At 40.7% G+C, this 24,089-nt stretch overlaps 1 protein-coding gene across 1 annotated transcript in view; it reads left to right on the top strand.

Moving 5' to 3' along the window:
* The first annotated feature begins 3,341 nt into the window (after positions 1–3,341).
* The window catches only part of C1QL1 (complement C1q like 1), a 55,303-nt gene continuing 34,555 nt past the window's right edge, over positions 3,342–24,089 (top strand). The window contains exon 1 of the mRNA XM_070766934.1: positions 3,342–3,965. Within this exon, the coding sequence (XP_070623035.1) occupies positions 3,342–3,965 (624 nt within the window). The remainder of the gene's footprint in view (positions 3,966–24,089) is intronic.

The raw sequence follows: 24,089 nt of genomic DNA, 5'->3' as shown, positions 1-24,089 counted from the left end.
TTCATACATATGTACTATTCATGACATTCATATTTCAAATGTTTCAGCTTATTATAATCATACAGGCTTCAGATCCTTATTGTGCTGTTTAATATGTGTGTATGTACATAGATACAAAGAAGATACAAATAAGATACAGTACATTCAGATTTTATTATAGTGCGTTTCTGCATACCAACAATTATTACCTTATTTGATACTCCTAAATATGAAACATGATGGGAAGAGCAAAAAGCTGATTGAACTGTAAACCACTGAATTTTTAATAATTATCAAAATCAAGAAATATGAGAAAATGTACAACTTTTATAGATATTTCCCAGCCTCTTTTTTATTTTTATTTCTAATCCACTCTCCAGAATTGTTAGACAGAAAAAAAGCTTTTCCTCCTCACCATTGAACTAAAGTATTGTCCCTTCAACTTTGAGTTGGCGCCACACAATACCAACTTAACACTTGTCCCCTTCAATAGTCCTTATCCTGCCTCATTTGGGTCTATTACAAATCATTATGGGATGTTTAATGAATATGCCACTCATGACAGGCAGGTGATTGGTTTTATCTCAGATTTTGCTGCTGTTCCCCTTCAACATGTCCCAATCAGTGGAGAAAACACATTTTATTTATTTATTTATTATTAGAGTTGAAAGGGACCTTACAGGTCATCAAGTTCAACCCCCTGCCTGAGCAGGAAATCCTACAGCACCCCAGCCAAATGGCAGTCCAATCTCCTCTTGAAAATGTCCAAAGTTGGGGAGTCCACAACCTCCACTGGCAGGCCGTTCCACTGGTTGATCGCTCTCACTGTCAGGAAATTCTTTCTTATCTCCAGGTTGAATCTTTCCTTGGTCAGTTTCCAACCGTTGTTCCTCGTCCAGCCCTCTGGTGCCCTGGAAAACAGTGTGTCCCCCTCCTCTCTGTGGCAACCCCTTAAGTACCTGTATACAGCTATCATGTCCCCTCTAGCCCTTCTTTTTACTAGACTATCCATGCCCAGTTCCAGCAACCTTTCCTCGTATGACCTGGTCTCTAGTCCCCTTATCATTTTAGTTGCTCTTTTCTGCACCCTCTAATGAGGAGGGTCTGAATTCAGGACCTTCCCTGTCATTTCTAGGTTGATTTTATTTGCTAAAACCTTACGATGACCATTTGGGCATCTTCTAAGTTAAAATGAAGGAGGAAAGACTCCAGAGTGGAACTAGGAAGGAAGCAGGTCCACCATGAATGTGCTTCTAGCTTTCAGGGTCCTATAAAATAAGTCTGAGAAATGCTAGCTGCCACAATCATTTAAAAAAAAAACTTTAGGGGAAAGAGTGAAACTGATAGAGGAGGATCTAAGCCAAATGGCAAATAAGCCACCCCCTTTCCTTGCCCATGTGAAGTAGTGCAGTTTTGCCCTCCTTCCTCTTTATTTTTTAAAATTATTGATTGGATTTGTATGCCGCCCCTCTCCGTAGACTTGGGGCGGCTAACAACAGTGATAAAAAACAGCATGTAACAATACAATAAACAACTAAAAAACCCCTTATTATAAAACCAAACACACATACAAACATACCATGCATAAATTGTAGAGGCCTAGAGGGAAAGAATATCTCAGTTCCCCCATGCCTGACGGCAAAGGTGGGTTTTAAGAAGCTTACGAAAGACAAGGAGGGTGGGGGCAATTCTAATCTCTGAGGAGAGTTGGTTCCAGAGGGCCGAGGCTGCCACAGAGAAGGCTCTTCCCCTGGGTCCCGCCAAACGACATTGTTTAGTTGACGGGACCCGGAGAAGGCCCACTCTGTGGGACCTAACTGGTCGCTGGGATTCGTGCGGCAAAAGGCGGTCCTGGAGATATTCTGGTCCGGTGCCATAAAGGGCTTTATAGGTCATAACCAACACTTTGAACTGATTGGCAACCAATGCAGACTGCGGCATGTTGGTGTAACATGAGCATATTTGCGGCATATTCCTCTTGTTGGAAGCCTGAAGAGAAGCTAGCATTAAAAAAAACCCATAAATGTGAGAGGCATGAAAGGAATTTAGGCAACCTACTACTAACAAGGAGGGCAAAGTAGGGCTGAAATTCAGTAGGTTCCGGAGAACCGGTAGCAGAAATTTTAAGTAGTTCAGAGAACTGACAAATGCCACCTCTGGGTGGCTCAAGAGTGGGGTAGGAATGGGGATTTTGCAGTATCCTTCCCCTGCCGCGCCCACCAAGGCACACCCACAGAAGCAATAGGGGAAATTTTTGAATTTCCCCCCTGGGGCAAAGGGTGGGAAAGAAATGCCTGCGGTGGAGGGGCCCCTGCAGTGTAGAAGGGCAACCAGTGGCTCCCAAGACAGACTTCTGATGCCACCTACTACTGGTCCCCTGAGTTCACCTCCAAATTAAAAACTGATATTATATTGTACACACTTCTTGTTTGGCAGTATCCGGGGGGCGGGGGGCGGAAGAGGGAAACACTGACTTGCTAGGATACTTAATTAATTTAAGGGGTCACCCTCATGGGCTCCCAGGCAGCCTTATGAGTAGAGGGTGGGGCTGGTATTATCAGCGGAAGTGCAAATGGGAACAAAGACAAAATGAAGTTGTTCACAAGATCCTTGGGAGACCAAACTTAGCAATAACATTTAAAACAATATTTCAGTTCTTTTAAATGAGACCTGGCTTAGCTATCTGGATAAAGGGGTGGGGGCATCAGGACTTCTGTAGCTCCATTCTATTTTTTTCTTCTTTGCCCCAAGCACCAGGTTATTTTTCCCTTGCAATCTAAGATTGTTCTCTCCCCCCTCCCCAAAGGGGGTGGAAGAAAATTGAGTAAGGAGGGGGGGGCAGGGAGAAGGAAAAGAGAAAACAAATCAATGAAGGCATCTTACTAAGATGTATCCAGTAAAGGACGTGCTGGCTCTCTCTTCTCTCACTTCTCTGCCTGCCTCTTGGTTCCCTCGGTTTGTCTTTCCTCTTTTCTTTAATTTTTCTTTCATTCTAACCTTCACCCAACCCACATTTCCATACCAAACCTGGGATCATACCTGCAGCAGTTATAAAAAGGCCATCAAAGAGCAGCAGTCTTAAGGGCGATACTCCAGCCAACGAGGGGACAGCGGGTGTGTTTTTCACACACACACACACACACACACACGGCGCAAGAACACTCTTCCCCAACCGGGAGATCTTTCTTCTTCCTTTCCTGAAGTTTATCCTCTCTGCCCTCCCCACCCGCCGCGTTTCTTCTCCTGCCAGCTTGCCCCGGCCATCCGTCACCATTTCCACCACGGGGAGGCACCGCGCCCAGCCCCTTCAGCGGCTGAGCATTGGCCGGAAAACTTTGGTCGCCGGGGCCATCGGCGTGGTGATGATCTTGATCCTGGTGATCCTCATTCCGGTGCTGGTGAGTTCCGTGGGCATCGACGGGCACTACGAGATGTTGGGCACCTGCCGCATGGTCTGCGACCCCTACCTGAGCAAGACCAGCACCACGACCAGCGCCAGCAGCATCCGGAGCGAGGGCGCCGAAAGCCTCAGCAGCACCAATAACGACCACAGCGGAGTGCCTCCGCCCTCCACCCTCGTCCAGGGGCCCCAGGGCAAGCCGGGGCGGCCGGGCAAAACGGGCCCGCCTGGGCCCCCAGGAGAGCCCGGCCCCCCGGGACCCCGAGGTCCACCGGGAGAGAGAGGAGATCCTGGGAAAACCGGTCCGCCTGGACTGCCCGGGCCGGGGCTGAGCACGGGGGCTATCAGTGCAGCCACCTACACCATGGTGCCCCGCGTGGCCTTTTACGCCGGCCTCAAGAACCCGCACGAGGGCTACGAGATACTCAAGTTCGACGACGTCGTAACCAACTTGGGAAACAACTACGATGCCGCCACGGGCAAGTTCACCTGCAACATCCCGGGCACCTATTTCTTCACCTACCACGTCCTGATGCGCGGCGGCGACGGGACCAGCATGTGGGCAGATCTATGCAAGAACGGGCAGGTAGGCGGGGTGCTTGGGTCCCTTGGCCGGCCGGTGGGGCAACCTTGGCTTCCTAGGCGCAGGTGTCGGTCCCTTGGGATGGGGAAAGGTGGGAGAAGGGATCTTCCGCCGAGCGGTATTTTTTAAAGACCTGGCTAGCCTTCCTATTTACTGGAGGTAAGGATGCTTTCCCCCGAATCATTTGGGGATCCTGGGATGCTGCTTCCCCCAAAGTGCACAGTAACTTTAGTCCGCGTGTGTGCGGTTGGCGAAGGTGGCGCTTTGTCCCGCGAAAGCGAGACTCCGATACTCTCTCGGTCGGTACTAAAACCCTGCGGAACAGAGAGAGGCTAATTCTGCGCAAGTATATACCGTATAGAATTCTGCGGGAGATGATTTGTAAAAGATCTGGAGACGCACCTCGCTGGGTAATTGCAAATCTGGGGGGGAGAATTCCTTCTTCTATAATAGCAGAGTTACCCAAGAGGTTGTGACAGGGAGTATCAATGGCAGATACGCTCCCACTCCCTCTGGAAACGATTCAATAACCAAACCACAAAATACCTTGCTCACAGAACGACAGAAGCTAAAAGATAGTAGAAGCTTGTAATTTTCTTAATAGAAAGTTAGTTGCAAGACTCCTCAACCTTTTCTTGCATGTCTCAGCACCCTACAAAGAGACACAAATTCAGCACTTCCGTCTTAATGCATCAAAAGAACATTAAAATCCAATAAAGTAATGTCTCCTGTCATTTATATTCCCGCTCTTTATTCTGCACGCTGGGATGAGGGGGGAAATATCAGTGGTAACTAACACTCTCCATTCTAGTGCCCCCTCCCCAACTCTTACCCACACCTCTGTAGTAAGGAACCTGACATTATTTTCACCGCATCATTTGATTCAAGCACACTTTGTAGCAAGCCTTACTGAATTCAATGGAGCTTACTCCCTAAGACTCTTGGAGTCAGGGGACTACTGGGCTTCAGGTCTAGTCAAATACATTGAAATGGGAATTGTTTTAATTTGCTCATTTAAATGCCTTTTTTCAGATTCTCAAGATGTGTTGCATTCCAGTTTTAATGCACATGGGTGTACATACACACACACACACACACACGCACACAAAGACAGAGAGGGAGGGAGGGGGAGAGGGAGGGAGGGGGAGAGAGGGAGGGAGGGAGATCTATGTTGCTTTTCTTTAAAGTAAGTCATAGATGGAAATTAACTGCCTTTTCAATCACCCAGTCCAGGACCTCAAAAATCTCTTTTTTCTCACCATCCCTTTGTGATGTCCCTTTGTGATAGTACAAGTTAATATTGCCAGTGCCAGAGGGAGACTAACAATGAGTTCTTGATGCTTTCTAATTTAATTTCATAATTAAGTCCAGCCTCTGCAGAATGGCTTTTCATGTTATATCCAACTAACATCTCTCTCTCTCTCTTTTTCTTTTATTGTTCCTCCTCTCCTTGGTAATCCTTCAGCACCTCTTAACATGTGTTTACAGGGATACTAGGATGCTACCGCTTGCAAATATTTCACCTGTGTAGTTTTCACTAATTAATCAAACATATAGCTCCACAGCTATAATGCTATCTTCACAATCACAAATTTGAGTTTCAATTTCAAAATCCTGTTATGTCTGTTTCAATCCAAAGGTGTAAAAATCTTATGGCACGAAAGAGGGTAATAAATCCTGCATCTAACATGAAGAAAAGCAAGCAACACAATGTAATTGTTAGTCTTTAGGGTACCAGAAGACTTGTTGTCATGACTTCAATCACCTGTTCACCCATAAATATTTGTTGAAAAGGTGATTAAATCCACTTGTAACTGCTCTGATACCATATCCTACAAAAAAATCCAATCCTTAATCAATAACAAAGTGGTTAGCATAATCTTAAATATGGAAAACACACACACACACACACACACACACACACAAACATCCTTGCATGGCTATTTTTAAAAACTTTGCTGCAAACTCATTAATTCTCAAATGTCCATGGGAAGAAATCTAAGACGGGAGGCTGTAAATTTTATTATTCCCAGATATGTCTATATTTTAAAAGATAATTTTCTGAAGGTAGAGCCCAAAGGTGTAATATTCAGTGTGGGGAGGATCTTCCCTTAAAAATTACTTGCACATTTCTCCTGCCAGTAAGCAATGCTTACTGCTCAAGTCTTTCATTTTTTCATTTTGTTCTTGTTTTAACTGCCTGCTAGTGCTTATAATATTTATATAGCTTTTGTGTTTTTAATTGCATACTATCCAGAGTCATGCTGTGAGTGAAGTGGGAAGCTTCTAATTTTGATTAATGAAAGGATAAATACAATTTTGAAAGGCAGATGAGGGGGGAGATTCTTCAATTGTTTGGGTTTCCTCTAATGGCTTAACTTCCTCATTGTTTTCTTCTAACTGTGTACACTTTTGCTTTTTCATTTATTCAAATTAGTTATAACCACCTAACTCCAATGAATTCTGGACACTATCAGGTAAAGCTTGAGGTAGCTTCAAGTACAGCTCCTTCTACTCTGCTTTGATAGTTTACAACTCACAAGTTCTCTGACCAGATCATTCTCTACTTTAAAAAAAAATTCTGATTAAAATGCTTTACAAAATCTTTTAATCAGAAGAGAATAGCACAAAGATTTCTCATTGTTTTATTTGACATGAGTCAGAATCCCCAGGAAATAGTATAAGGGCAGACTAGATGGACCATGAGGTCTTTTTCTGCTGTCAATCTATGTTTCTATTAAAACTATTGCAGCCTGCTTCTTGGTGTTGTGGGGTTATGTCTTAAATGCAACAGTGGCTCAAAATATTTGAAGTGCAAGGCAAGGATGCTTTCCCATATCATGTATAAAGCTTTACCGCTATACGGTAACAGATGAATTTAGTTGCAGGATTATAGGAAAATGTGCTCCCCATTAGTTTGGTTGGTGTAGAATAAGTCATCGAACGCATACAATTTAGTCCTCAAACATTTCATCACCATCTCCCAATATCCTTTTCTTGAATCAACTGGCTCACTCTAAAGCTAGAGCAGGTCTAACATTCCAGGCTAGCATAGACTCCTATAGAAGTAATAAATGGCTTCTCTGGGCATATTAGTGTGTGTAGTACTATTTTATCAGGCAAGTGTTTGCTCTCCTGTCAGGTTTCCCGATTTCTTATATTGCCCAGAACTGTCATCAGTTCATTGAAGAATATTTCTGCCCTGAACAGCTGCATGAGAAGCAAAAATTTGACAGGTGCCACCTTATCTGATATGGAAGTGTAGTAATGGAACAAAAAGGTATCTGCTGAATTTCTGCTTTTTATGCATGTTTCAGGACTCAGCTCCTCCAATAAATAGTCATAGAAGTGAAAGGATTTGGGTGACTTATTTTTACTTCTGGGTACACAATATAAATTGTCTTATGATTTATCTTATGCCATGTAAATCCCATTTTGGCCAATTTTACAATAGCCTACTTTACAAATTCCATAAAGATTGGAAGTGTCCATCAACCATGAAATTCAATTCAGACCTCAATTCGGGGAAACAATTTATCCTGAATTGATTAGAAGACTATCAAAGTTGATTTAGGACCTGAATCCAAATTTCAGTAAAGAAAACAAAGTATCAGAGTTTTGGTAGATTTGAGATCAACAAATGAGTAACTTCTTCAAATTCAATGAAGTTTGAGAGAATGACCCTTTATGACAGTACGAAGCCTGTCAATTTTCAGACTAATAGATGAAAGACATTTTTGTTTGGTATGTTTGTAGATTGATGTTTTAAAACACAAAAATGTATTTGCTGATAATGTTTTCACTGTAGAATTGAATCAGATTTTCGGTAAGTGGCCTCTTCTGATAGAATAAGGTGTATCGAATTTGAAATGACTAGTCTAAAGGGTTTATTTCTTTTGCAGAAGAGAAGTCTTGAAGTGTTATTATTTAGGAGTTTCAAGAAAAGATTCCCCTAGTTTTTAAAAGGAATGGCCTCAGTACTAACATGTTAGCAAAATATTGCAAGTACTGTATTATTTAATTTTATGTGCAAATAAAATTTTCCATCTTGTGTACTTGATGGGAAAGCTTCAGTTGGCCTAAAACTGAACTGCTCAGTTGGCATAAAAAAAATCACAGTAGGAAGAGATGGATGTTGACTATGGAAGATATCCACAGCTGAATGAAAAGGGCTTCAGCAGCCAACATTTTCAAAATCTCTCTGCATCATCCTTCTACATCCTTCAATTATGGCCAATTATTTTCTTATCTGTTGCTGAAAAAAAAGAACATTATCAGAGAACGTGGAACTCTTTATATGGGAGTTTGTCTACCAATTAGTATTCTTCTTTTTGAAGTATTGTACCTCTGACACATTTTGAAGGGAATCCTGAAGATTCTGCACAAAAATAATTAATGAGAAAATGAGATAAGAAATGTTATCAAATTTCTCTTTCTTTGTGTGGTTGTCTTTTCCCAGTCTGGCTTATTTGCAGGTGTAATAATTATATAGTTCAGTTGTGGAAAAGCAATGCTGTGTTTTATATTATCATCCAGATTTCAGCTCCCAATCATTCCAACCTTTTTGACAAATACTCAGAATTCTGGGAGTTGAAGTTCACATAGTTTAAGATTACCATAGTTAAGAAACAATTATCTAGAGATTAAAGCAGGTGTTCTAAAAGGGAGTGTCAAATATAATAAATAAATAAGTGGCTATAGGAAGACTTTGGTTTTGAGTTTACATATATAAAAGGGCACATGCCTGCCCACCCCATGTCCAAGTAGTGTTTTTATTCATTGCTTTTAGCATGTGTTTTATGTGCATAAACTAAGCTTAGAACATCCTGAATCTTTAGATAAGTGAAGGCAAATGAAGGTTAGCAAAAGTATGAGAACAAAGAATAGAAAAATAAAAAAGGAAGTTTTCTGGAAGTAGATTCTTTGGTCACTATTCTTAGCTTTTTAATCATATTTTGCTTGAGAGATACTGCAGTAATACTCTGAGTATCTGTATTGCATTTCTATAAACATTGTTCTAAGGCTAGTCTCCATATTTGCCCCATCTGGATTTCTCTATACAGCAATAATGTTCCTAAGGAAATCCAAGGAAAGAAATACCATGTGATTTTTAAAGCTTTGATTGTCAGTTTTTAATGGGGATGCACTTGTCACACATTGAATGTCACACCTGAATTTTCTTCAGTGTCAAGATGAAGAGAGGAGGAGAGAAAAAGCAGAGTTGTTAAGTAAGAAAATATGATTCTTTGAATCATTTTGTAGGTCTGAAAAATCTAAAAGGCCAGCAGGCACTATGACTTTAAATATTTAATAACTTCCCAATCAGCACATATATTTTTCTCTTCCTTTTTCTCCTATTTTCCCTTTGTCTGTTTGCATTTTTTGCAAAGCTCAACTCAGGAATGTATCACAGAACACAAAAAGTGAAGCATGACTTCTCTCAGTCCTCCATTTCTGGACCAAGAACTACTAATGGCTCTTTGTTAACTGCTCTGAGGGTGACATATCAGATATAAACCAAAATGGCTGTGGGCAAATCAGACCTCTTTCCCATCAATCCAAAATGTGAGGATAACAATATTAGCTGACTTCACAGAAGGTGTCAAGGTTTGATGGTGGAAAGGAAAGGAGAGACACTGATTACTATGTTAAGTACTTTATAGCCTCAAGACCCAGTTCTGTCATGTCTAGGTATAAATGCTCACAGAGTTATCAAGCAGGGTTCTCAGCTTTTGAACACAGCTCTCCAGAGTTTCCTTTAAAAGCAGCTTGCTCTGTTGATATTAGCAGGTAACAATGCCTATCTCCTTTTTTTGAAAAATAAAACATTCTCTGCATCTTAAGATTCCTTGAAAACGTCAGTTTAGGGGAAGGAAACCTTGGAGCTCATGCTGCCTCCATGTTTTATCATTTTCCAAACGGTCCTCTATAGAAGATTATATCTGTCTCTTATGGTGCATAATACAAGGTAGGAAATCATGTTTTTAGCCAATTAATGGCCTTATACCAAACTTTATTCTTTTACATGAAGATATAATCTGTCTTAACCTCACAATATGCATTAGCTCATAATATTTCTGATTTGCTTTTGCCGTGTTGCTTGGATCTAGCTTTATGAAGGTTTGTGGAGGCTTATGAAGGATTTTTATATATAATCCAGACCACTGAGATATTCAGCAAACCACAATGAAATAAATGATGGCATAATTCAGTGCATCAAATCAAATCATATTTGTTTTTTTAAAATAATCCATAGTGTGCATAGATCATTGGATTTGTATGCCGCCCCGAATCTCTGGAGAGGGGCGGCATACAAATCCAATAAATAAATATATAAATAAATAAATTCTAAATCAAAACAAACAAACCACATTATAATTTAGTGTGGTGCATGAACCTTATACTTGTTAACTGAGGCACAATTAAAACACAATGTAGTGTTCTTGCTTGTGGTTAGAGTGTTGAGGGAAGCTAGACAATATGATTTCTAAGTCATGGATTATGGTTTAAAATGTTACTGTATGAGTAACTAGATAATTTATCTATTAGAACAGGATTAAGAAAACTATGGCATCATATGTTAGATTTATGGTTGTATAAATACCCAGGTTTATTGCATTGTGGCAACAAGCTTTAAGATTGAAATACTTTATTCTTCTGGTTACTGAATGTTCACTTAATCCTGCCACTTTCCTTCATTTAAAAATTATCAGAATGTCGGGGATAATACAAGAGTAAAAACCTTCCTTTTCCATCCATAAATATTACCTGTGAATTGCTAAGATTAGAGAAATTGGTGAAGATACCTTTCAAAGAGAGGTCAGGAGATGCAAATAACGAAAGTAAATGGATAAAACTGAAGCAGGAGTGGAGCAGAGAGATAAGCTCTTGTGAAAAAATTAGAATTTCTACTGTGAATTTTTTTATCATGTAGGAGTCAAAAGCTGCAGAGCTTAATGTAACTGCTTCATCTCAAAACACCCCCCCTTCAAAACATGTTTTACATATCAAAGGTCCTAGGGTTAATCCACTCCTCTTACAAATGTTAGAATTAAGTGAAAAATACAGCATTTTTTTTTGAACCAACCACTACCTTAAATTCTCTTCTTCCTTCCTCTATTCCCCCCACCCACCCAAATTGTGCAAGCTAAAAATCAAACAACATCCCAGATAATTGGGGTGCAGGAAGAAGCTGGCACAAGCCAGTGCAAGCTTGGTAATTTTGGACTTATGATTTTGTGGTCAATTAGAGTAAAAACCTGAAGTCTCATGTTAGCGAATGTATCCAATTAAAGCTGCTTGGAATGATTCTCAGCCATAAGCCAGAGAGGTGCTAAAATCCCCACTTCTGCACAACCATTAACGGGATAGGCAGGGCTGAGTTTAATATGAGGCCCGGAAGCAAATAGGGAGGAGGGTGCTGTATTTATCCCATTTGCACGAAAAGAGCTCTTTGGTTATTTCCCCATTCCATTTTTTTTTCAGCAAGACTTCCAGGAATGTTGCATTGCAATGTCTAAAATTAAGGTACAAATGGTTATTGTTAGTATATAGAACTCTGTGGTTAAAGAAAAAGATTCCCTTATTGAAGCCTATTTTCTAATAACATGACACTTCTCCCATTTGTAATGTGTGTGTGTGTGCACATGTGGACCCCCCCCCCCAATAGTTCCTTCAACATTATTTTTTTCCTATTTTCTCTAGTAGAGACTTGGTCACTTTTAATTCTTGGATTAAGGGCTTTTGAGTATGTGTAGAATGTCTCTATCTGAAGAACTCAAGATGATATTGAGTTTTAGAAGAATCATGCTGAATAATAGCTGTTAGATTTCACAGGGAGTGTTTTACTAGAAAAGTCAAGGAGTCCCATGTCTTGAAAATTAGTTATTTCAAAATAATACTGTACAGTGCTGGAGACAGAAAGTGAAGCCTAGCACGTTCAGCTCAGTGTTTTAAAAACACGTTCTGTGCCAGTTGGTGCAATTATGAATAGAGACAGTCCTCAACTTATGACCACAATTGATCCCAAAATTTATATTGGCAAGTGAGGCAGTAACTTTTGCGTCATTTTATATAACCTTTCTTGCCAGTCATTAAGTGAATCATTACGGTTATGTTAATTACATAGTTGTTCAGCAAATCTGACTTTTCTTGTCACAAGATCCTGGAACACTACAATCATCATAAATAGGAGTCAATTGCCAAGCACCTGAATTTTGATACCATGACCATAGGGATATTGCAATGGTCGTAAGTGTGAAAAATGGTCATAAGTCAATTTTTTCACTGCCATTGTAACTTAGAAAGGGTACTAAATGAACTGCTATAAGTTGAGGACTACCTGTTGTTCTGCCGGTGTGTCCCAACTGCCCATAATTACAGGGTAATTGGTTCAGAAAGACACACACCACACGATAGAAGGAAAACCAGAAGTCTTTATCAACGGAAAAGCAGAAAAAACTCCCTTTTTAAATGTCAAAGGGATTTTCTGGTACACACAAGGCACAGGTTAAATACAATCCAATTTCTCACCCAGTAACTGGGAAATTGAGTCCAATTCCGAAGTCCAGAAAGTCCACATACAATCTTGAACAGGGAAACAGCAAAACCTCGATCTTGACGAAACTATGAATCAGATAAACTTCCACGAGGCTAAATCAGCACGCTGCTCTTTTTATCTGTAGCACTAATTACAGCAGCCCCACCCAACCACAGGTGGTCTCACTTATCTCCTGTAATAATCCTTCAGTTGTTCTCTCCTATGCATCACTCTACGCATGCGTGGGTCTGTCATACATTCTTGTTCAGAATCCAGGGATGATAAGGATGATTGATCTCCTCCTGGGCTGCCTGCCAAACTCCCCTCTTCCCTGCTACTCACGCTTCCTTCATCAGCGGAGCCTTCGTCGGGAGATTCTATCGGGAGCAAAACAGGCCTGTGGCATATAGATGTTTTCCCCACATCCACCTCCACATTCCTTGGGCAGGAGCTGGACCAGAGCCAACCACAGCACCTGTAAAACAGGATTTTGGCCTCTCAAGGAGCTGTGCCTCAAAAAGAGGATTTTTCAAACAGGCTGCTCTTGGTGAAAATCCTGAGAAATTCTCCACCAACTGATTTGACAGTCCTCTTGGAGTATCAGCAGCTAGATCTGAAGTATTGAAGGGTCTTTTTAAGACAGATATGTCTTTGTTTAATTGCATAATTTTTTTTGCAATCAGTAATCTGGTGGATAGATATTGACAAATGAGAATTCTCACATTCATGTAGGATTGTGGTTGTTTTTTGAAAAATATTTTGGTTTCTGCTCACACTAATTACTTCCTACCATGCAACATCTACAGTATTTATTGAGCAGTATATTCTTCGCTTTGTTTCACATAGCATTTTTATTGTTAGTGAAAATAACTCCAGCTGATTCTCCAGTTGGCCCTACTGATAAAAGTCTAAGAGCCATTTAACTCAGTTAATTTCTCTTCAACTAGCCTATTGATCCCTCTCTGTCGGTTCCTCCCGTCCAAAAGGAACAGAGACACAGAAACATGATCTACCAGCCAAGATCAGAACAAGGGGCATCTATAGCACAGAAAAATAGCCAAAATAATCAGCAGAAGTTTCAGAAATAATAAAGACTAAACAGTGCAATTAGGAAAGAAAATACAGAATGAAATCATTCTGTTAAAAAAGGGACCCAGGGAGCAAAGATGGTCTTTTGTCCAAAGATTTTATGCAAAAACAGCAAATAATTCTGTCAAACTCACTAGAATAAAATAGAATTCTTTATTGGCCAGGTGTGACTAGACACAAAAGGAATTTGTCTTTGGTGCATATGCTCTCAGTGTAGATACGTTTGTCAAAGATATGTTTGTCAAGAATCATGATGTACAACACAATGATCGTCATAGGGATCAAATAAGCAACAAGGAAACAATCAATATTAATAAAAATCTTAAGGATACGAGCAACAAATTACAGTCATACGTCATAATATAATATCTCCGGGACCGCCTTCTGCCGCACAAATCCCAGCGACCAGTTAGGTCCCACAGAGTTGGCCTTCTCCGGGTCCCGTCGATTAAACAATGTCGGCTGGCGAGCCCCAAGGGAAGACCCTTCTCTGTGGCAGCCCCGACCCTATGGAACCAGCTCCTCCCAGAGATTAGGATTGCTCCCACCCTCCTTGCCTTTCGTAAGGTCCTTAAAACTCCTTAAAACCTACCTCTGCCGTCAGTCTACGGAGAGGGGCGGCATACAAATCCAATAAATAAACTGAGACATCTCCCCCAGGCCTATATAATTTATGCAAGGTATGCTGTGTGTATGCTTTTTAAATTATTTTAGATATTTTAAAGTATTAGATTTGTACTGTACATTGTTCTTTATTATTGTTGTTAGCCGCCCCAAGTCTGCGGAGAGGGGCGGCATACAAATCTAATTAATAATAATAATAATAATAATAATAATAATAATAATAATAATAATAATAATACATGGGAGAAAATGGGTGATAGAAATGATGAGAAAAAACTAATAGTAATATTGTTCTGTCTGGGTTCCCCCAGACCTCAACACCAACTGGAAAAAACAGCCAGACACTCTGGTAAAAGCCAAAAGTATTTTATAACTGGAAAAAATAAGCACAGAGGAAAACCTGTTCTTTCCAACAGACAGGATATAATATGATACAGCAGGGTCCTGATGTCCAGACAATACAGCAAGCTTCTTGCTGGCACCCCCCCCCCAAGGTTTCAATAGTCAAAAGGCACAAACCAGGATTCCAAGACACCAAAGTTCACAGTCAGGTCCCACGACTCTCAAAGATAAAACTCCACAAGCCAGGAAGGGTGGGTCTGCCTTTTAGCCTTTCCCAAGAGCACCACACCCAAACCCAGCTGCTGCCACTTTAATGCTTAAAATATTTAGCCAATTGACTCCGTCTCTGATTAGCTCTCCGTTGTCGCAGATCAATTATGGCTTGTGCACTTTCCTCTAAGGAATCCAGGCTGCTTGCTGAGGAGAGCTCCCCCTGGTGGGACTCTGGCTGTCCTCCCTCTTCTTCAGCCTGGGATTCCTCCTCGTCTGTCTGCACCTCCTGTTCCTCAGCCTCTCCCTCTGAGCTGGAAACCGACAGAAGGTCAGCCGTTCCCGGAGGGGCCTCAGACGGAACCACAACAAATATAGTGCAAACTTAGTAAATAGCTTGACAGTGTTGAGGGAATTATTTGTTTAGCAGTGATGGTGTTTGGGGAAAAACTGTTCTTGTGCCTAGTGCTCTGTAGTGAAGTTTTGAGGGTAGGAGTTGAAACAGTTTGTGTCCAGGATGTGAGCGGTCAGTAAATATTTTCAAAACCCTCTTTTTGACATGTGCAGTATACAGCCCTCAGTGGAAGGCAGGCTGGTAGTAATTGGGTTTTGTTTGTGCAGTTTTGATTATTGTTTGAAATCTGTGTCGGTCTTGTTGGGTTGCAGAACCAAACCAGGCAGCGATAGAGGCGCAGATGACAGACTCAGTGATTCCTCTGTAGAACTGTATCAGCAGATCCTTGAGCAGTTTGATGATGTTATTGATGTTAGGTGACCTTTTTAGGTCTTGAGATATCATAGAACCTCAAAATTTGAACTCTATTGTTAATACTGTGTTGTCTAGTATCGTGAGAGGTGGAAGGATGGGAGGGTTTCTTCTAAAATCTACCACCATTTCTGCAGTTTTGAGTGTGTTCAGTTCTAGACAGTTCCGGTCCCATCACGAGGTTAGTTGTTCAACCTCCCGCTTGTGTGCAGTTTCATTGTTGTTTCGAATGAGAGCAATCACTGTTGTATCATCTGCAAACTTCAATAGTTTACGAAATGGATCACTTGAGATACAGTCATTGGTATATAGAGAAAAGTGGTGAGAGTACACAGCTTTGGGGGGGCTGTGCTAATTGTACAGGTATCTGATGTGATTTTGCCTAGCTTCATCAGCTGTTTCCTGTCTGTTAGGAAGTTTGTGATCTACTTAGATATCAGGTATCGGTATCGGTGTTCAGGTATCGCTAATTGATTTAGTCTAGTTAAAAGAATGTCCAGTATGATGGTGTTGAATGCTGAACTAAAGTCTACAAAGAGGACTCTAGGGTAGCATAGTCATGTCACGCTGAGTATTGACAGCCCGAGAGACATTCAGAGACATTCATAGCTATTCAGTAATTAAATAGTTAACAGTGTGTGTGTTTTATTAGCTCCTCCTATTATGATGTAAAATCCTGCCACATCATTCATGCATCACATCCGTCCCTTCCAGATTCTCCATATTGTATTGTTATATCCTTTGTTAGCTGCCATGATGTAAGATGTATTTTATATGCCTCCTAAGGCATTCCTTAATTTTTTACTTTTGTAATAAAAAGAAACCTTATTTGAAAGCAGATTCTTTCTTCAATCCATCGTCCTCCAGAAATGATTTATTATAGTCCATGCGGACTGCAATTTATCACTATATTTCTGTCAAGTCAAACTCATTATATTATTTATAATTTGAACACATAGTACATGGTCTATGGTTAAGTAGTACCAGGCTAGAAAGAGGGAGATTACGAGTCCTAGCCCTGAAAGCCAGCTGGATTACTGGACCAGTCACTCTCTCTCACTCTGCCTTACAGGATTGTTGTTGGGAGACAATAGGAGGAAGGTGTGTTGTATAGGCTCATCACCTTGAGTTATTTGTAAAAATAATAAAGGCAGGATACAAATTAATAAATTTGCTGTCCCAAGTCTAATTCTGAGACCTGAAACCTATTTTTCGTTGTTTAAGATGCACCTTTTCCCCTCAAAAACGTGCTTTAAAATTTGGATGCGTCTTACACACTGAATGTTGCTGAGGCTGCCCGGCAGCCCTCGGTGGGAGGCCGGCACCTCAGCTCTGGGGATGGGTGGGGTGCTGGGTGTTCGGAGCAGAGGGCACCACTTGCAGAATTCCCAAGCTTCCCTCCCTGGCAGAGGCAGAAACGGCGGTGGCAGCAACTGCTGAGGCCGCTCCGGCGGCTTCCCTTCAAAGAGCAGCAGCACTGGGAATGTCACGTCCACACCACAGGCTGCTGCCAGTGAATCGCGAGGCTGAGGAGGTTGGTGAACAGGCCCTGAAGGGGAAGAGCCGTTGTCCACACCAGTGCCATGTGTTTGGTGGCAGGTTCAGCTTGGGTGAGCAGCTGTGACAGGGACCGGGCAGGGGCCGCCTCTTCCTGGCTGAGGCAGCTTCGCTTGGAGCACCCTTCGCTAACTGCCATGCCCTCCCAAAGGTGCCTCTGAAGGCAGGAGATTGGGGTAGGGGCTGATGGAGCTAAGCTCCCTCCCACCAGATGATCAGGGCTGGCTGAGGCAGCTTCGCTCTGAGCGAAGCTGCCTCAGCCAGGGAAAGGAGGCCCGGCCCGGACCCTACCATAGCCACTCATCCAAGCCAAGCCCACTACCCAATAACATGGTGCGGACGATGGTTCTGCCCCTTCAGGGCTTGTTCACCAACCTCCTCAGCCTCATGATTTGGTGGCACTGGCGACCTAGGGCATGGATGTGATATTCCCGCCACTGTTGCTCCTTGAAGGGAAGCCGCCAAAGCCGCCTCAGCAGTTGCCGCTGTTGCCACTGCCTCTGCCAGGACCGGCTAACTTGGGTGGCACGCCCGCCTTGTGCCTGCCAGCTGGAGACCCCGGGCAGCCGCAATGACATGAAGGCAAGGTAGACAAAGACTCTGGACTCTACCCAAAGACATTGGATACAAGATGGACAGCAAATAAATTCCTAAACTCTCTGAGCTGATGTTTGTCCTGATTTTCATCTCTGAGCCTTACTCTTGCCCGGTTTGAAGACCCTTGCACTCCTAACCCCTAACTCAGGGGTCTTCAAACTTGACAGCTTCAAGACTTGTCTTAAAGCTGTCAAGTTTGAAGTCCCCTGAATTAGGGGTTAGAAGTGCAAGGATCTTCAAACCTGGCAAGTTTAAGGCTTGTGGACTTCAATTCCCATTTCTGAAGTAGCATGACTGGTGGAAGAATTCTGGGAGTTGAAGTCCACAAGTCTTGAAGCTGTCAAGTTTGAAGTTTTAAAAAGTATACATGGTTGTAAAAAGTATTCTGCTACACTGGTATTAAACAATATAATACTACGCCATTTGGTTCAAAATACTTTTTTCCTCCTCTAAAATCTAGGTGCGTCTTATACACCAAAATACGGTAATGTTTCTTATGTTCAATGGATTTCTTCTCTATCATTTTCATCTAATCTTTTGAGAATGATTGGTCTGAGTTAGTCATGATAGTCAGACTCTGAATGGCTGTTTCAGCTCTTTCTTCTTGGTATTCTTTCACCATATTTCCCATCCTACCTTGTAACCAGTGATACAGGGCAGCATCTCAACCACTACAGCCTTCCTTACTATGGAAATTTATTTGATTTGATTTGATTTGATTTGATTTGATTTGATTTGATTTGATTTGATGTGATGTGATGTGATGTGATGTGATTTGATTTGATTTGATTTGATTTGATTTGTATGCCACCCCTCTCCGTAGACTTGGGGCGGCTCACAACACAATAAAAAACAGTTCCTGACAAATCTAATTTAAAATTTAAAAAGATAGATAAAACCCCCTATTTTTAATAAATACTGTGATGTGCATCTTACATTCCTGCCCAAGATTATAATTAAAGTAAGGAAGGTCCTGATAAGCAAGAGACTGGCAACAACTACTTTGGCTGCTATATCAGAAATCAGATTCTTGCCTGAATAATAGAAGCACACGCTTGTTGTCTGAGCCTCAAATCAAATAGCTCTACTTACATTTTAAAATACGAGGCTAAACCTTTCATTCTTGAAAGGAATAAACTAGTTAATTTCTCAATTTTAAGAATTTATTTATACTTCTTGAAAGATGCCTTCTTCCCCATTCTACATAACGCCCTCAGCAGGGTCTTCACCTCACACCCCAAGCTGAAGCAAGGTTGCCAAACAAATTCTCATTATTTAAAGGTACCAAAAGCTAAGGCAAAATTAGTTCACTTCAGTTTGGAGTTCAGCATTTCATATTTTGGCAAAGCCAAGCCGTGTCTTCCAAACCCAGAATTATCTGAAGTGCAAGCCTTTCAAATATGGGGGTGAAACCACTACACATTATCTCCAACGAGATCCTAATCTGCGGGCAGTTGTTCCTTCTTGTCTTTCCTTGATTAATAGAGATTAGGAATGCTTCCTCCTCTGTAAAAGTGGTTTCTGGAAGAGACTGTTAAGTGGCAGATTATATAGAAAGCATGCTGGAGGTGTAGTTTGGAGAAATTCAAGCAGCAGCCTATCCTTTGCACCCAAAATCTCCATCAAGCAATATTATAACCAGACAATGCCAGATCTTCATGGATTGCATTGCTTCCTAAATCAGTCTTTTCAGCCTAGGTCTCCAGATCTGTATTGATGATAAATGCCAAAGAGATTGAGAAAGTCAAAAATTATCAAGGAAGGACCTTCTGATTAGAGTGGGCCACCAGCCAAATTCAAAATGCAAACCATTCTTCATAATGTGTTTCAGTTTATTGGAAAGCATAAGTTGTTGTTTTTAACTGTCATAATCCTTCAGGTAAGGTTAGAAAAAGTAAAATTTGAAATAACACATTGCAGGTTTTGCCAAGAGTATCATAGGAACTGAGCAAAAAGCACTAATCAATTAAAAATATGTCAGAGTTATGGTGTAGTTATAGTCAATTTACCAATGCATTCGACCTCTTTCCATTATTAGATCTTCAAAAATGGGTTTTTACTTTTCACAACTGTTGCAATGATTATCTAGGTCAGCCTTCCACAATTAAGTCTGTTGTAGTCAACATGCCTGGAAGGCATCAGGTTGAAAATGACTGATCTGGACAATACTCTGAGAACTTGGAGAAAAGCACTTAACCTTTCAGTTTCCTTATGAATTATTGGAAAGCAAAATATGCTATATTGGGATGAGAAGGACCCCCAAGGGAGGATGAGGGATTTGGTGGGTTGTAGCATCCACTCACCTGTACTTCTAAACTGTCATTCACATGGGCTCTCAGAAGAGCATCCTCTCATTTTTCATAATCAGTGGACTCCGCTGCCCTTGCTCACCATGGATAAAAGATGCTAGATCGTTAGAATCGTAAATCAGCGGTGGCACTTCAGGAGCACCAGCATCCCATGTAATTGCAATCTCTACTGGTGATCAGAGCTGTTCTGGTCCCTGGAGAAAAATAACTCACCTCTCAGCCACTGTTATCCTTCTCATCCATTACACCAAAGGGTGAGAGCTACAAACACCAGGAAGCCTCATTCAGGGAACCAGTTACATAATGCACAGAGAAAAGCAGACCGTGTGTGTAATTATGAGATCTGAATCTGAATTATTTCTATCCCACATGAATGATGTATGAAAACAACAACAGCATTCAAAGAGCGGTTTGTAAAGAGAGTGGCATGAAGTTCTCTCTTTCCACCCTAGGAATTCAAGGTTCAGCAGCCAGTAGAGTTTCCTGAATATATGCAAAGATATTTCCTTCCTTCTCTTCATATCTAGCGTGGCAACATGTTGTCCTAGTCATAACTGCTGAGAAAGATACCCAGGCCGGCATGCCAAAATCAGAAACTACAAAGGTTTGGAAACAATGGTGGTCTGATGCCATAGCAACTGGGAAGCTTTTGAAGACATTCAATGTATTGGTTTACATAGCTTTACAATCACAAATGTCTCTAGAAAGGGGCTGGGGGGAACAGATTTACACAAATCTGTGCAGAGAAAATACATAAAACATGTGGCTGGATAATTTATTTTTTATTTTTGGTAAGGGATCAGAGTTTGGTCTTGGAATAGACCTGGTAAAACCTGAATAGCAAAATGAGACATCCAGTTACTGATTATCTTGAAAGGAAAATGAACAAACATTGATTTGTTGATTGGCCAGTTTCAAGGGAAAGGGAGTGAGCATCGATTGGCTAAAGGTTTTCTATATGCAATCTACAGACATGACTATGACCATACTGTTTTAATGTCAGGAAAAAAATCTGCAAGAGTATAGATTCCCTATCTATCTTGGTACAATAATCATTGATCTGGATTGAGGAGGAATGGGAGATTTAAAAAAAGAATGGGATATTAAAAAAAAGTTGGAGCTTGGAAGGATAACATTAAACAAATGAAAATTTGTGATGTGGATTACCAGTGTAATGTTGTGTCATTTGGAAAAAAAATCAGCAGAGGATGTTGTGCAGTCATTCCAATTTATACCTAATTAAAGAACTTCTTGATGGAAAGCTTTTGGCTGGAGGCCTTATAGTAGATAATGCTTTCCTTAAGAGGTATTTAGCTTGATTTGTTTGGTTAAGTCTTCTAGACTAGAGCAATATGCCTCTCAGGCATATTTCTGAATTACTGATAATGGATTCTGCATTACTCACAGATATTTTGAGGATCTATTTTTTGGAGATGGAGCCTATTCAGAAAAGAACCAGAAAATAACACGATCTCCCCAGGTGTGTGAAAAACTGCCACTTTAACTGTTGCAAAGTAATTCATTTTAAGGAAAAGCTATGGTACCAATAAACTGAACCATAAAAATTATCCAGAGTGGTTAAATTTGTGCAACGTATTAAGTCACATACATTGAAAAAATAAAATCCAAACTAACAGTAATCATGTTTATCACATTGTACAAAGGAATCTTTGGGTCTCTTGCTGACCTCACTAAGTATTTAGATAAACCCAGCCAGCAAGTATTTTTAAAAACAGGAATCTTTTCAAATGAATAAGAAATCATTGCACATTTATTGCACACACAGGACCTGTCATTTGCAAAGACTGTGACATTACTACCTTTTGTTTACAAAAACTTGCCTTGAAAGAAGAACTATCCTAGGTGGCCTGTATAAATCTGGATGACTAAAAGCACAAGGAATTAAGAGCTTTCTCTATGTCTTCGTAGACATTTATTAGCTGTGCACATTTTTTCAATCTCCCAGATGTGGTATGAATAGCTAAAACACGAGTGTGAAAAATGGTGTATTACATTGGAAGCTGGACTTTTAACTCATCTCATAGTGTCTTTCTACAATATATACATAATCTCTGAAGATTGTAGATAGGTGAGAGTGAGGGGATGATATCATCAATATTAAATATTTGGGTTTCTCTCAAAGAGTCCTGTTCTGTCGGGCTCTCTGGTAGAATCTTCCCAAAAATTCACAGGTACAAATTTCAGACACATACACGTTTGAAAATTCAAAACAATGTTCTTTATAATGAAAATTCACTTAAACCAAGCCCTCTTTTGGTATAGCAAAGAGCCCTCGTCTCCAAACAAACTGGTAATTTGTACAAGTCCCTTATCAGTTCTGTGATATTTAGCTTGCAGCTGTGAGGCAATTCACAGTCCTTCTTCTTTCACAAAGTGGAACACACTTTGCTCTGGTTTAGTTTCCAAGTGGGGAAAAATCAGCACACAAAAAGTCAAAGTCATTAAAGCAGTCATGAAACACAACGATCAGATAATCCTCCACAATGGCCAAACCCACAGGCTGCTATTTATAGCAGCCTCACTAATTACCACAGCCCCACCCAACCACTGGTGGCCTCATTTTCTTTGATAATAATCTCTCAGTTGTTGTTGCCTATGCATCGCTCTCCGCATGCATGGCTGTATCATGAACTCTTGTTCTGAATCCAAGGAGGACCTAGATAATTGATCTCCTTCTGAGCTGTCTGCCACACTCTCCTCCTCCCTGTCACTCATGCCTTCTTGGTCAGAGGAGCCTTCATCATCAGATTCCACTGGGGGCAAAACAGGCCTGCAGCATGTTGATGTCTCCCCCACATCCACAGTCCTTGGGGCAGGAGCAGGGCCAGAGCTAACCACAACAGAGTCCAGAGTCAGTATATATCATTTTCACTACACTAATTATTGCAGTAAATTAATGTGGGAGGGTGGGAACCAGTTATATACCCCCAAATTTCAGTACCCCTGTTGCAAGAAATCTATTCCTTGGCTAGCTGCTAAGATGAAATGTGAGGATTTTAAAGAAGACAAATTTCTAGTTTAAGATGCTATGGAATCAAAAGATTCACAGATTCACGCCCTGTTTGAAAAAAAGAAGTCTGAGAAGGGTATGAAATTAATGATTAGTATCTGATAGGTAGATGGAACAAATACTTGGTTATACTATTATATAATTTTCTCACTAACTTGGGATTTAAGAAAATTGGGAGTCAGTATACCCAAAATATTGGCAATTAATGTACAGTATGTGGACCTGAGGAGCTCTTTGGAAAAATTCTGACTGAAAGAACAAAAGGTATGACAATGGGCAAGATTTATGGAATGCTTTAAGACTTTATGCTGGACAACAATAGGCAAACCAGATTTTTGCTATTTAGCAGATCATTGAGAAATGTATTCACATAAGAAAGTTTACAATGTGTATGTTGCCTTACAGAAAGCACTTGAGACATAAAGAGTAGGCTTGATTTGTTATAAATTTTTTGAATAAAGTTAAAGATTGCTTGTTGAATGTGGTATGAGTGGAATATACTAAAGCATACATAAAATAAGCTAAATGGATGCTGTATTAAGCAGGAAATGTATGGACAAGGATGTATGACAACCCCTTGGTGATTTCTTGAATTTATTATTACTTTACTGTTAAAGGTATGAATGCATGTATACATTTGTTGATAAATGAAGACTGTGATTTATATAAAATATAGGTGATTGCGTAACTTGCTAAAAATGTTTACTAAAATGGGAAAATGGATAGAGACATTTTAGGATGCACAAAACCTAGCAGAAATGTGTAATATGTGGACTGTTGCAAAAATAGCAATGTATAAGAAGCACTTGTCCTCATTCTTGTAGCAAAATGAAAGTTGGTATGTCCAGAAAAGCACGGAAAAGCACTTTGAATACAGCAAGAATGGTTATTTGAGAAGTATTTACAATTGAAGAAGAGATAAATTCAAGAACGCCTGGGTGCTGAATAAATGCAGATTGAATGGAAAAACGAGTGATTAGTAGAAGTGCAACAGAATCACAGTGTAGTGATTTGGTTATTTAGAGAATGAGGGAGGACCCAGTTGTAAGATAAATAAGTGAAG

The sequence above is a fragment of the Erythrolamprus reginae genome, chromosome Z, assembly GCF_031021105.1.
Source record: "Erythrolamprus reginae isolate rEryReg1 chromosome Z, rEryReg1.hap1, whole genome shotgun sequence".
Taxonomy (NCBI): domain Eukaryota; kingdom Metazoa; phylum Chordata; class Lepidosauria; order Squamata; family Dipsadidae; genus Erythrolamprus; species Erythrolamprus reginae.
Note: the sequence above shows the minus strand (reverse complement) of the source record. Positions and strands in the feature narration are given on the sequence as shown.